The following is a 14,949-nucleotide window of genomic DNA, read 5'->3' as shown; positions in this document are numbered from 1 at the left end:
GTTTAGTGTCTCTATCTCTCAAGCAAACACACAGAGTGTGGGGCTGCTGCTGTAATCAATCCTCAGACCTTCAGGCTAGTCGCTCTAACCTTTTTCCTAGAGAAGACAAACTTTCCAGCAAAAAATTATCAGAGCTTTGGCAGAGCTTGTTACTGTTAATTTCCCAAACCGATTACATCAAGTTCTCACATATAATTTTAGAGTACATATGGCATACTGAGCACACTGTCACGGTCTCTCACAATTATTATTGGAATACGATGAGCCTGAAGGAAGGAGGAGGATGAAAAGCAGAATGGATAAGGCAGCGCAGTGGAGCAGAAAATTAAAACACACTGATACCTTGACAGCCATTAAATTCCCTGGCTGGAGGGAAATGTCTGCTTCACTGAATACAATGACCAATCCATCGTGGCCCCCGGGGCTTGAAGACGTACGCATGAAAGTACTCTCTGATATCTGAATTGATAACTTTTTACTTTTTCATTTAAAGATCAACAGCAGAGGGGATTATCAAGAAACTGAGTACGAATGCACTGAGGGCTCTGTGGCCATTGTAAGCCACAATACAGGAACAGTATTTTGGTCTGAGATCATATGAAACACTTTCTTTGGAAGCACCAGCACCTTTTCTGAAGTCGTTTTAACTGGTTCATTGCAGCAGGTTCACATCTCCCCCAAACTGTCTCTCATGTTTTGGGGCTATCCTTAAACATGACTCAACTTCAGCCATAATGCATTACATTACTAGGCACAACTCTTCAATGTGATGACAAAGATCTTAGCGCTTAGCATTCTCACTGGCAGGAATTCATGACTCAATTTCTCTTTCATAACGGGTTTGACCTATATGTTGTTTTTTGTGTTTTTTTTTTTTTTTAGAGATACTGATACAGTTTTAATGATTCAATTAACAAATAAACAGGCGAATAAGAAAACTATTACTAATGCAAATCCTTTTTTAATGAAATGTTTGAATTAAAAAAATGAACTAAGAGTTTACTGTAAATGGAAAACATAAAAGATACGAGACATACTATCCAACAATAAAAATCTTAAAGGAAAAAAAGCGGGACCCTATCCTTGTTTTCTTCAAGCAGCAAGGAGAATCACCAACTCTCTCTTGCCTATTTTGATTTTCAGAAAGAAAGAAGTGACATTCCTTGCAGGCTTTTATTTGTTGCTCTCTCTGTTACTAGCACTGGTCAAGGACGCAGATGCTTTTTGGTAACTTGTTTTGGATCGTCTTTTATTTTGGTGGCTGTGGTTGCAGCTTAGAGGTCTGAGAATCTTGTGACCTGAAGGTTGTTGGTCTGAATCCCTGGATCACCTGGGAAAATCTGAGCAGAGAAAATGAACAACCAAAAGTCACGCCTCCCTGGCACCCTTCAAGCAAGATTTTGGCCACAAACTTCCCCAGCAAACCAGCTAAGTGGCCAACAGAGGCCTATGGTTATAATGGGCAACACCCAGTCTTTGATGGAGGATGTTGCACGCTCAGTTAAACATGACTGGGTAAACAGAAGTTGACTAAACAAAATGCAATTCCCCAGACGTGATACGATCATGAGGAGACATGCAAAATTCTCAAGTTTAATCAAAAATAATCAGAGTCAAAGATGTTTTCTGCAATAACCGGACAAACAAACGTATGTGAACAGATCCTCTAGCCCATCTCACAAAACAGAGAGTGGGAGGACGATGGGACAGTGGGAGCTGTTGAGAGGAGACTAGTCACAAAAGTAGAGACAAAGTAGGTCCCATTTTGAGCTCCAGCACAGCAGATAAGAGAAGCCAGCTTGGCCCGATGCAGGCAGCTCTGCAAACACACTCATCACAGGCTGACTGAGTGGCTTATCTAAAAGGAGCTGCATGAGCCAGCTGGCACTGAGGAACAATGCCTGGGAGCTGGAAACATAAACACACACAGCCCCGACTTTCTGCAATTACACCACCGCTATGGTTTTATCTTCACTCATCCTTCTCTGTCTTCAGCACTCATTCTGTCCTTCCTCTTTTTCTCATTTTAAATGCAAGAAAGGAAAGGGAACACAAGTGGAAAAGGCAGGAGAAGAGCAGGAAAACTAGTTGAAAGGAGACAGTGAAGGGGCAGACTGTGCATAAAGCAGGAAGTCCTGATTGACACCTTAGCTGCTGTCACCAGCAGCATGGTGTCAGGGCAGAACAAAACAAACAGCCGGCCCATTGAAACTGGGAGAGTTTCACTCCACCAAGCCTGTGCAGGACACGCCCACCTGCCTGATCACATGCACCCTGCAGGAATATGGATTAACCTGACCAAGCACAGATCAGCCACGGCACAGAACGTGTTAACAAATCATCAGTTAACTGAGTTCTTGATGCCAATAGCAGTACACCAATGTAAAGTGTATAATGATCACACCACATACCAACCCCTAACCTCCGTGAACCTGACCGATCAGGTAAATCCAGGTTAGAGTTTTCAGGAAGCTTGCTCCTTTCACATACGACTACACATGAACGGGGAATGGAAGGAAACACAAAGCATTTGAAAAAAAAAAGCCAGCAGTAAAATTAGACATGGTGTGTGAAACTCATAACTCATAAACTCATAAATAAAAAAAAAAAACGCTGAATATATATTTGTTGTAATATATGTGCACTTCAAGTCTTCAGATCAAAGAGCCCAGAGAGTGAGAGGAGCATAGACTGTTTAGTTGTAGACAAAGCTCAGCACGTTGTCTACAACCAAAACAGGCTGGACTACTTTGACCTTTCTCATGGCCATTTCAGCGGCATCTGGAGCAGCCAGGAAGGAAGGAACTCGACTCTGTGGACTGGCTTGTTTTCATGTATGAACTTTGAAATTGTATGTGTTCACATTTGCCAAAGATAAACTTTCACAATCACGTCATACTGAGTCATTGGTTAGCTTTCACTGTGTAATGCACCAGTTTGAACTCTGCTACTGAGCCAGCATTGACACAGAGTGTTAGTGTGGACACAACCTACCATTGTACAACAAACAAAACAACAGAGCTACTGCCATGGTAATGTTTATTTATTTATGGGTGCAAGTCCATTCCACATCTTCTGTATTTGCTAGAGACAAGGGATGTAGTGCTACATGTGGTCTTGTAACACCTTTATGAAAAAAGCAATCATAGTCAGCACTTCGATATCACTGTATTAAATACCAAATTTAACAAACATTCAATTCCCTCACCTGGAATCTGAAAATCCATTTCAGCACTTCCTCTGGAAGGCTAATATGTCAAGATTCTTGGAGTTAAAATAAATGAAATCCACAAATCTGTAGTCAAGAAAGACAGAGCTGTAGTCCGGCTCTTGACAGCGGACTATAACAATCAGTCACACAACTGAAACCATGGCAGCAGTGTCAAAACCTCAAAGTCCCAGTCCACCAAAACTAGCTGACAAAACAGGCACCAGGAGTGAAGTATGGAAGCATGAAAAACAATGCCAGTAAGTCATCTGAGGAGCGCTACTTCTCCTAGATATGTGTCAAAAAACTGCTCTTTAGATCAAAGTCAAGATGATAATATATCAAGGCTTGTACTTGTGTTTGCAAAGGGTCAACCAGGCACAACCAAAAAATGCCATGTCACACTTTCTCTTCTTTACTGAAATATGGAAGTATTCTGTTCAGAGAGCTGACAAAGACAAACACTCAGCTGACATCAAAACTCAAAGCTATCCAAGAGGAACACAAGTAACACAAATTCACAAAGCCCTTATAAATACTGTTCTGTGGCAATGCTTGATGGCTTTTTCTTGTTTGCTAGTTGCCAGTATCATGTTTTCATACAACAAAGTTGTGACTACACAACTACCACTCCTATCTCCCCTTTCACTCACACACACACACACACACACAAACTGAGGGGTCGGGACCGATCAGCAGCGCCACATTGACCTATTTTCTATTTTGTCACTGGCCTTTGTTCAGCAGCAGACTGGGCTAATGATCTCAGGAACAAACACCCCCACCAGCCAAGCCAATGCTTCAACGCTTATCCAAAGCCAGACTCACTGAGGATCTCTGGCTGAAGCTTCGTTGGCTGCTCTTTAGGCTCGGAGTGAAGGATCACTTCTCCTTGTTGCATTCAAAAGGAACAAAAAGTTATTCAGCAGGCCGAAAGGTCAGATCAAGAACAGCTGAATGACTCAATGGATAGAGAAGGGAATTGATGAATAGATTTAAATGAGTGGCATGGAGAATGAATAGCGCCTTAGCAGGCAATTACTGCACAAAGCCTGAGGTTACAAAACCAGTGTCAAGCTCCAAATCATCTACTAATAAAAAGAGTGTGATTAAACTATCCCTTGTGCTCTTAAACTAGGCTGAGCACAAACAGAAACCTGACTTGGCTGTTAAAAGAAAGGACAGAGAGTAGGCAAGGGTTGATTATCAGCTTTTTTTTACATTCATTTAACTCTTTAAATGTTAAATGTACAAATTAAAGCCATTTTTAAATTGCAGCACCCACTACAACTGATCCAGGGAGAGGCCCATCAGTAAATAGGGTGTCAAACCAAAAATTACAACCACAGCAGCCATAGCAGAACTGTTATAGCTTTTCGATTTGTCCATTTTTACCTGGAGATGTTCAGTGGAGCTGCTGCTCAGCTCATCTCCTGACTCGGAGTCGTTGGTGCGTCTCTCCAAACTCTCCCCGGCCGAGTCACAGTGCTGGGTGCTGTCCACATCCAGGGGCGCCCTGACCAGCTCCGGAGATCGGGCACGGGTGCGGGGCAGCGTGTTACACCCACTCTTCTGGCTGCCACCGTGGACGAGGATCTCGGCCAGCGCTCGGTCGTGGTCGCTGGGGCTGCCGGGGATGTGGTGGTGGTGGTTGGCATCCCTGCGATGGCTGGGAGGGCTGGCCTGTCCGGAGGAGGCGGAGGGCGAGGTTGGCGAGCGTCGATAGCTTGACTCGTGTCTGTTGAGGTTTTCGCTGGGGCGGTCCAGCTCCAGAGTGCTAGGTTTCACCCAGAGGGTGCCTCCAGGCTGTGGGTGTGTGCTGCCTCCAGTTGCGGCAGGGTGTTGGATGGGTTTAGGCGGCGGCATGAGGGCTTTGCGAACTTCTCGGACATACTGCGCTGGAACGTAGAAGGCTTTGGTCCCCTCCTCCTTCCTCACCTGCCACCAGTCTTCGTTGGTTTTCTTAACCAGCATGTAGCATTCGCCCTGGCGGATGGTAATGAGGCGGTCCTTGGCCTTGTACTCGTAGTCATACTCCACCTCGATGTACACCTCGCCCGGGGCAATGGGCAGGTCCGCCATGATGACTCTGACTGTCCACCAGGCAGCTCACTGCTACAGGAGGATATTTACCAGCATGACTTCCTGGGCAAGGCTGGGGAGAAGAGAGACAAGGGGTTAAACTAATGTAATAACGCAGGACATTTCATCATAAATTATTTGTCATTTTGCTACTCTACACAATAGGGAATCAACCAATGCCCTGTTCATGAAAGTTTCTCAGAGTTGGCACAGAGTTGTGCCAAAGTTTTGCCTAAAAAAAATGTTTCTCATGGCAGTGCCTATGAGCCTCTTTATCATGCCTGGGAAGAAAATAACATTTTTGTGAGTCATTTTCCTATAATCTATCACTGGCTTTTGAAATGGTGGAACTACATTTTAAAAACACGGGATTACAAAGAACAAAAGTAAGTTGTTGTACCAGCATGTTTGTCGGGCAAGAACTAATTTTACATGTCATTCAATAACCACATTTGTTCATGGTCAACGACAGACAACATGGCTGAACAGACAAAAAGAAAAGACTCCACCACTGGAAAATCCAAGGAGAAAGACGTCACAGTTACACCCACTATACTTGACAAGTGATCTTTGAAAGTGCCGCGGAAAAAATACCACAGCCACAACTGCTTTGCACCGAAGATGTTACCACAAACCAAATGAGAATCTTGCAGCTTATCACCTATTGAGTTGCTAAAGGGTTGATCATTCCACAGATTTGCACACAAGGCATGTACAGACAGACAGCACTGGCCTCTTCACTTTGTAACCCTAACCCCTTTACAACATAGCCTAACTCTAATATAGCATAAACAAGGCACAAAAATCCCTGTTTTGTTTTGTTTTTTTCATCTTCCACATTATATTCCCCTAACCCAAACAAGACAAGTGAATAAGATACAAACTGAAGAGCTGTAATCCTCTTTAAAGAGTGCACACACACGAGCTCCCTGGCTCTGCGGTGGCTGAGCTGAACATAAAAGAGAGAAAGACGGGGGGCGGTAATGTGACTCACATGGTCTTTTTCCTCATCTTCATCTGTGTTTCTCTCTGTTTCTCTCCCCGCCTCTCTGCTACCAACATAATAACAATGACAGCTAGCCTAGCAGCAGCTGAGGCATGTTACTTCTGAGTGGAGAGATTACTCAAATCACACACATATTTTCCTGCTGAGGTCACACACTCTTGCAACATGAGGCGAGGCTCCAGCACACCTTGAGCAACTTTAAAATGAGTTTTTTTTTTTTTTTTTTTTTTTTTTTTTGCTTGTTTGTGTGTTTATTTGTTTTTCTTTGTTTTTTTTAAGGGTAAATCAAACACTGCAAAAAATGGACACTGCTCAACTGCAAACATGCAGCATGTTATTAAGCTAAGCCATATGCTGAACACGCTTTTTTTTTGTTTGTTTGTTTTTTTAATAACTGCTTTGGAGCCAACTGAGAACAAGCAAATCAAGAAGCATAGGACAAATTCCAAAAATCTTAAAATCACTGTACAGATGTTTTGCCAGTGGGCAGGAGTGTGCCAGTGCATGATGAGAGTTGCTGTCATACACCGCCTGAGGCTGCCTCTGTGCCTCAGCATGGGCTATTTTGATAGAAAGGCAATGGGACTGTACTGTGTTTCGACTCATACTGGCTGCAGCCTTAAGGGTTTTTAATCTCGGCTTGTTGGCTCACTTCAAAACTGGCTTTCTAAAACAAAACAAACAGACTATAGACCTCTCCTTGCAATGTATAACCATGATATAATCAGGTACAAAATGTCGCAAAAAAGCTAATATTGTTCTTATTAGCTCTTATTTTTACTTATTTTTCTACCACTTCTCTCATAGCAATGTCATAAAGGCATTATGGCTCTGACCATTAGTGTCCTGGCCCTTTCTGACTGCAAGAACTTATTGAGGCACACCGTGCTGTGAAGGTTTAGTTCCTGGAACCTGATTTAGTCCCAGCTCGAGAGGTGATACTAAAATCTGAGTTGCAATAGCTTTTAGGAGGAAATCGCAGGGCTGCCATCTTAAATATGCACCACCAGAGGACTGCAGCATAAAGCAGCCAGTGAAAAGCAAACCTAAAAACAAATGGCAAAACAATGCAAAGTGCAAGTTGCTCTAACGGGTGCAAGCCCTCACCAGTATTTGAGGAAAATGAAGCGTCTACACTGAATGCCTCCTGTGCAAAGTTTAACAAACAACGATGTGAGTGCTGCCACTGTTAACTAGTTTGATGCTTCAACTGTTTTGATGCAGGTAACTTTTAATTAATGTTTTACAGTATTCAGTGGGATCTCGACTCAGCTTTTAGAAACACTGATCTATAATACATAAATTATTATAGATCAGTTGATAGAAATAGAAAAAAGATTTTAAAAATTCACTGTATTTGGGAGAGCAAGGCCTGCAGTGTAAAGCCAAATTCTGGGGAAAAATAAAGTAGGACGGCAAAAAGATTAAGCCTGGAGCTCCTCCTACCCCTCACAGTTGGCTCTCCATGCAATGGAAAAGGAAACAAAAGGCAATCCCCTGAACATCACAGGTTCTGGCAAGTCCAAGGTTAAGGAAACTTCCAGGTTCACCCTTGACAATTAAAAAGGGCCATCCGTTGCATGTAATGTTGTTCGTCTGGTAACTGAAGCTCATACAGCTGCTGCAGCACTGTGAATCAGTTTAGATCAGGTTGTCAGATAAATACCTTGAATCTAAATAGCAAACAAGTAAACGTGGAGTCCCCCACAAATGATGCAGGAGCCCGTTAGGACCATCAGTAACAAGATGCATCATCCCTCCGAGTTTCAGCAAAATCACACTGCTGGTGTAGCAGTTTTTGAGTCCCAATTATGCCAACGAGAATGCAGGGCAAAATGTGAAATTGCTACAAGTTCTGTTAAAATGGGACCAGTCCAAGATAATAAATCTGATTTTTCAAATATGACCTTTGACTGTAATGTCTCATTAGGCTAATAAGTGCACTGTATTAAATGCCAGATCACAGTATCCATATGCATGCCTCTGTGACCTCTAGAAAAATATTTATTCACTGGTCTGGGATCACACTAAACACAGAAATTCCTCTAAACAAACTAGAGTAGAATAACAAGATAGCACAGTGTCTAGACGGCACACTGTGGCCTTCCAACAAATTAACATCCGCAAAATTTCCCAGGCTACCCAAACCAAAATGAAGGGAGGTCTAGATTATTTTTAACCCTAACTGAGCAATAACCCAGTCAGTGGTCTCCAGGAAAATGGCTGGGCCTCATCTGAAAACACCCTGGTAATGTTGGGAGTGGGGGGGTGGGAGGGTTGGGGTTGAAGGGGTATTAAAGGCTGAGAGGGGAGGGATCATCCAGATTTACATGAAGTGCAAGGATATTACAAAGGCAGCAGCAATTACAATGCCACTAAGTCACCAATGTGTCATATACAGCGGGGACTCAGCATGACAGTTATAACTTCATTTTAAATAAGGTGACAGACACATGTCTTTCCGCATCACCATCTTAGATACACAAACACACACACACACACCGCCCCTGACATGTCTGGATTTCACAGGAGAAGTCGGAGTTCAGGGTCATTCTCCACTGCTGCATGTTGGGCTCTGTACCAAACTCACATTATCTTACTTTGACTGCCAAGTCCATGCAGAGGATGTGGTCAATTAGCCAGTCAGAAAAAAATGTAATGAGTCTATTCGAAGATATATATGGAGGCAGTGTGACTTGAAATACAACAGGGTCAGTTTAACTTATTCTATTTTTTACCCAGTGTGTCTGAATACTCCATAATTAGCTTAACATAAACTGTAAGCTTAAGTTGGTGCTTTTAAGCCAGGAGTGCATACATTTCTAACATGCATGGCCAATTTTAGTGCCAAGCATTTGAGCTCCAAGGGACCACAACTGCAGCTGAACTCAAAACTTAACCACTTCTAAAGAAAAAAAAAAGTCTTCAAAATAGACCATCAACATGACATCAAGCAACACTATAATATAGTCACATTTGAAACCACATGCTAAAAGGTCATAAAAAAAATCTTTTCACAAGCGCTGTCAATATAAAGTGGCAGCTAAAACCACAAATCTGGGCTAGGCTATTACTGAATATTGCTATGTCATCTCCATTTAGCTTCAATAGTGCATTAGCTTAATCAAGGCCTGCGATTGGGTCTTAGGCTAACTCCACCAGGATTATTTCTGATAAGGTGACTGGAGGGGTAAAATCCCCATGGATTACCATGCTGTGCAGCCGGTTACCAGCCCTGAGGGAAATCTCACGAAATCTATCAGATATGTAGGATCATCACATGCTATTTTCACAACTGACTGTTCGGTTCAGCTATGGTGCATTTGAAGTCTGTTCATGCCCACTGGAGACAATTTAACAGTGACAGTGACAATGCAACACTTACATGTGGACACCTGCTTCCTTGGCAATGAAGTGACAGATATGTGGAAAAATGCAATTTTTATGCTGTCTCCAGTAGGAGTGGGATCTGTCCACAGATAATCACACACACTACTGGGCCTGTCAGCCAAATATTTTTTGTGCACATTTATGGCTGTATTATGATGTATTATCAAGGACTGCTTGTGGTTGTGGTTATTCAAAACCTTTGTAAAACCTGCTTTAAACCACAACTGAGGGCAAACTTCTCAGCTGTTTTTTCCCCCAAGTCCAAGGGAAATACACTGGCAGTGCCTCCGTATTTTCCCTTCTCCTGGTAGGCAGAAAAAACAGTTTAGGAATTGGGTTGTGGAATTGCTCCGGTTTAGATTTACATGCCAAGGTAAGACAACACACTTGGCGGAGGTTTGCTCTCTCTTCTTTTGTACTTTTTTTTTTTTTTTTTAAAGGGATTGTTAAAAAAAAGTGTTTCATTTACAATTATACTACACATTTAGTGTTTGATTGTTGTGTGCACATCTACTTTGTCTACATACTCCCACAACTAGTCTCCAGTCCTTCCTGGCTCTATAAACTCAATCAGAAGTCGCATTCTTGATTTGATTAGTGAGCTAATTCCTTTTAGTATAATGAAAAACAGTTCAGTCTGCACACTGCATTAAGCTCCCAATTAACACTTCATTTTCAGGGCACTTCACTTTCATTTCCAACAGTGGGTGTAAGTTTTTCCAAATGGTGAACAACTCGTTTTCAAACTAGACTCTTCATTTCTGTGTCTTGTTATCTAATTTATGTATGTTTGCTAGATATTTTATACTGCTTTGAGGTGACATTTCTATAACCATAACCCTTGTTTTACCTCATCGGCACAAGTTAGCTTTTCTCTCTTCTGGTGCATATGCTCTAGCAGGGTTTCACTGGGTCATGCCTACACTGTGTATTCTCACAGTCTATATAACTGTAAATAGACTAAGTGGTCTACTGAAGCATCGGAGTGGCTGATGGGCCTATCATAACAGGGACTGGCACTGCTTCAACACCTCCCTCATTAACCTGTGACCTACTAATTCTGTTTTCTGGCATGACAGAGGAAGAGGACCATGCCATTTCTATTTCCATCTAATCCCCATGCTGGAGACATGAGGCAGGGACTCAGCCTGCAGCACAGGACCACACAAGCAAATGTGTATCACAATTTCAGTTTCCTCAGTTAATAAACTGAACCCACTGGCAATCAGCACAATGAAAATATCACTTTTAACTTGAATGACCGCTATCTTTGAAAACAGCCAAGATACAGACGATCGTTTAGTGAATTACCTTAAGCATGCAAACCCACTGACATTTCAGCAGGCCTACACACACATATCTTTAAAACTGGGTGTGAGAGATATTATCTGGGTCCTCCGCTGCGCTGAATGCTCTATTTAACACAATCTGTTGTGGTGATTTGCTTCATTTACATGCTGTGTATTGGGCTCAGAGACGGTGTTAAGGTTGAGACCCCTGACTATTGGAGCCACAAAGTATCTGCTCCAAATGTAGGACTGAAAACTGCCTGTGACCTGCTTAACTCTACCTCCCCTATCCCGAAAATAAATCTGTAAGCCAAGCTAATAAGGCTGGGAATGCATCCTTCAAAACAGCTTTGGAGCATTACTAAAAAGATAGATGAAATTTATAGCCATCCACTGGTGTTTCTTCTCTCCTCTAAGAGTCTAGTTGGCTGATAAAATAGTGAAAGTGACAGGGCTGTTTTGGGACTTACCAGTCACTGCAGCCGTTGGACAACAGTCAGTTTCCTGTCCTGCTTGCTCTGCATTTCCCCTGACTTTCGACTTAAATCTCACATGATGACATCCTGCCTGAGTCTTCAGGGGAATTCACCAATATGAACACCAGTGTGACACTTGTTGATTCAGCAGCTTATAGTGAGGCTGTGCTCTTCCTTGGCTCACGTGAAAAAACAGAAACTAGCCAAAACATTTTTTTTAAAGTCATAATGTAATGAAAAATGTCTTTTTCCCTTGGTTAACCAGTTTTCTTGCTGTATCTATTGAACAATAAATCCCAAAATAAGTAAGAAAAAAATCACATATTGTTAGCATATATCACATTGTATTTAAAGGCTACTTTCTGGAAATGGTGTACCAGTAGAAGTAAATAAAAACTCCAACCAGTAAAACCATCACAGATTTCCAAACAATCATGCCCATATGCATTTCCCATCAGATAAAACTGCCTCTCTCTATCTACAATAGCATTGGTTTTCACTTTCACATGATCTATCCCTGCATTATGTCCAACCACAGTATCATCCTATGGCTACAAATGCAACACCAATTTAAGGGAGAAAAACACTCTCAAAATGTGCAAGTCGACTAAGAACACATTCATATTTTCCTTCCTTAATGAATGAGTTGGGGTTCAAGTACCTTGCTCATGGGTATTTGCTTTTTTGGGGGGAAGGTGTTGGTGTGTGAAAAGGGGTGCTGATACTGCTTCACTTCTCTCCTCCCAGATTAAACGTCAGCATCACTGATCGCGAGGGCTGGTATTTAGCAGACAGTACAAATCCACTGAGACTCCAATCAGCAAAACGAGCGGGACCACTTCTTTTTGATGTAATGGTAATAGGATTTACAATGAAGTGTGTGTGTGTGTGTGTGTGTGTGTGTGTGTGTGGAGGGGGGGGGGGGGTCTCAGTGGCAGAAGGCTTATGAATAAAACCAACTAGAGATAGAAGACAGGAAGCACCGGGGGCGATGGGAAGGGAGTACAGTTGTGTCTGGGACTATTTGAACTGATCGGTGGTGAAGAATTTGCTGCCGTCAGCACATCGCTACAGCACACCCTCCCATTTTCTCTCGCCTCAGCAAAAAACAAAGCAACACCTTGGCTGACAGGAGATTTCAATGTGAACCGTGGGCAAACGTGGGCAAGTCGTGGCATCAATCTTCTCTGTCAAGTCCCTAGCAGGATTCCAAGTGTTTCTTTCCAGATCCCAGCTGGTGATACCCACTTTCATTTCAACTCGCTTCGTGCTGATGCTCTCGCTATCTCTTCATAGAGTTATTTTAAGAGAGGGGAATGGGATCAGCGACAGAGAGAGGCATGCAATATGGCCTTAATAAGCTCACTCTGCATCCAAGTATATTAAAGCCTCCGTGCCTACATACTGAATAATGCTAACTTGCCTGTGAACAGTACCAACACAGGATCCTCATGTTACATTTTTAACATTCAGGAACAAGCAGAGCCACTCAAGCAGTGCACTGTGACCTCTGGATGTAGCCACACCAAATATAGGCCCACACTGTCCCACACAGCTCGATTCAGCACAGTCTGTCCTAGTTAGCCACTACTTTCCTCAGATATGACCAAATAGGCCAAACTCAACCCCCTTGGGTGGCCAGAAAACTGACATAACCACAATCTGTCATATATCGACAAACCACAGCAGGCATGCGGCTCGCTCAAGGGAGCTGTGGGAACACAAAAATGGGAACAAACACAATAACAGAAAGCCATCGATTAAAATAGGTAAGTTACCTGTCGTATGTGCAGGGTTTACCAAAAGGAGTTGAACATTTGGTCAAATCCAGGTCAACAACACATCTACTTTTGGCAGCACACACTGGAGGTAAACCAGTTGTCAAGCAATTCTGGTCACTGGTACTAAACGATGCCAAAATGAGCTCAAATCAGAGATCAGCCTGATAAATCACAACCACCTGCATGAACAAAAATCAATTATAGTATCTACTCTGTGAGTTTCATAACACAGAGTATCAGGAAGTGTCATCTTAAAAATGTAGGTAAGCTCTTTAACCACCTTCAGCCATAGTTAATTAAACTTCATATACCCTCTCATACACATGATATAAGTTCACACATAACCTGCTTTCTTCTGTTTTGACACCAAGTCGGCTCTAATAATGTGTTAACAGGTTCATTTCACTCTTGATGATGGACATGAACCATTACCTAAAAACAAATATTCCTACTTTGTCTAAGCAGCTTAGCATAATAGTTAATAGTCACCTGTAAGTACTGACTGCTATTTTCTGTGCCCCACCTCCTGCGGTAACACTTGTTCTGGGATGTTTGTAGGGTCTTTATACAACTTTATAATTACGGGTGGTAACTTCTTAGCTCCAAGTTGAGTCACCTTTGTGTTAGTACTATGTTTATTCCTACATATCCGACTAAACACCTAAACAAAAGAGGTTATCAAGCTTGGATAGGTGGCCTGACTTGGTTTACAGTGTCGCTAACGTTAGCTAGCTAATTAGCTTGGAGTAGCTAAACATTCCTGCGAGTGTCCCCAGCCCGGAGACTGGGAAGACAGGCGAAGATGTACACCTTACCCTCTCTTCTGCTGCGATCCAGTCCTTCAGGAGGAGAGGAAAAACACTCCGCTTCGGTTGGAATGGGGGAGGTAAATTCCCGTGAACTTTCCTGTCGTCTGTCCGCCGTCTGAACTACTTCGGTACTTGACAAGCAAAGGTAGCTGGGCTCGGCTCTGCCTCTCTGGCCGGTGCTCCAAAGAAATGCTCGCTCCCGGTGATTCACGCCTGCCAACTTTGCCGACTACCTACAGTCAAAGATCGTCTACGGAGAAGACGAGCCACTCAAGATTTTTCTTTAAAATGTATCCGCCCTCCTGCGTTGCGCGCCGCTGTTACCATAGCGACCGAGCAGCGTGTCCGTACCTGACAACAAAAACTACACACATAAAAAAATAGAAAATAAATTTGCTGTAAATATACACAGTGGCTTTGGGTTTATATACGTTTTGGTCCAAATAAACCTTTTTTTTTTTTTTTTTTTTTTTTTAAGTGAAATGTATATATATATTTATGTTGACAAGCGGAAAAGGTGACGGAGTGACACTTCTTTGCCCTCCATACTCTCTGCTGAAAGCCCTCAGGTGTCTTGGACGCAAACGGAGAGTCTGCGCCACCTGGTGGCCGACAGATGAAACTACATCTGCCCTTATGGAAAGCGCAGGGGCGCGTCAAACTCGGGGCGGGATAACTGAACTAGTGGGGACTTTGATGCTTATTTGCTATTTTTCATTACAGAAAATTGGACAGTTATTAGACAATTAATGATTTCAGTGAAATTCAATGATGAAAATTATTAATAAATAAATAAGTTTAAAAATTAATATACATGAGGATATTGTAAGCAGATGTGAATACACAATAATCAAAATGTCATTAAAATTAGAAATTTTAGAACCGTACTGCCAACCAACTACTGAAAC

The 14,949-nt window shown here is 42.5% G+C and overlaps 1 protein-coding gene across 4 annotated transcripts in view; it reads right to left on the bottom strand.

The window, feature by feature from the left end:
- The window catches only part of LOC115375907 (rho GTPase-activating protein 12-like), a 70,611-nt gene extending 56,143 nt beyond the window's left edge, over positions 1–14,468 (bottom strand). For 2 of the 4 annotated variants that reach the window (XM_030075504.1, XM_030075505.1), the window contains exons 1-2: positions 14,048–14,468; positions 4,604–5,363 (exon numbers count right to left, since the gene is read on the bottom strand). In XM_030075504.1, coding sequence (XP_029931364.1) covers positions 4,604–5,290 — 687 coding nt within the window. In that variant the 5' untranslated portion in view covers positions 5,291–5,363; positions 14,048–14,468. The remainder of the gene's footprint in view (positions 1–4,603; positions 5,364–14,047) is intronic. The other 2 variants (XM_030075506.1, XM_030075507.1) reach the window with 1 other exon arrangement.
- Positions 14,469–14,949: the final 481 nt, after the last annotated feature.

This window comes from Myripristis murdjan, chromosome 17 (assembly GCF_902150065.1).
Source record: "Myripristis murdjan chromosome 17, fMyrMur1.1, whole genome shotgun sequence".
In the NCBI taxonomy this organism is placed as follows: domain Eukaryota; kingdom Metazoa; phylum Chordata; class Actinopteri; order Holocentriformes; family Holocentridae; genus Myripristis; species Myripristis murdjan.
The sequence above is the reverse complement of the archived record's forward strand: the minus strand, read 5'-3'. Positions and strand labels throughout refer to the sequence as shown.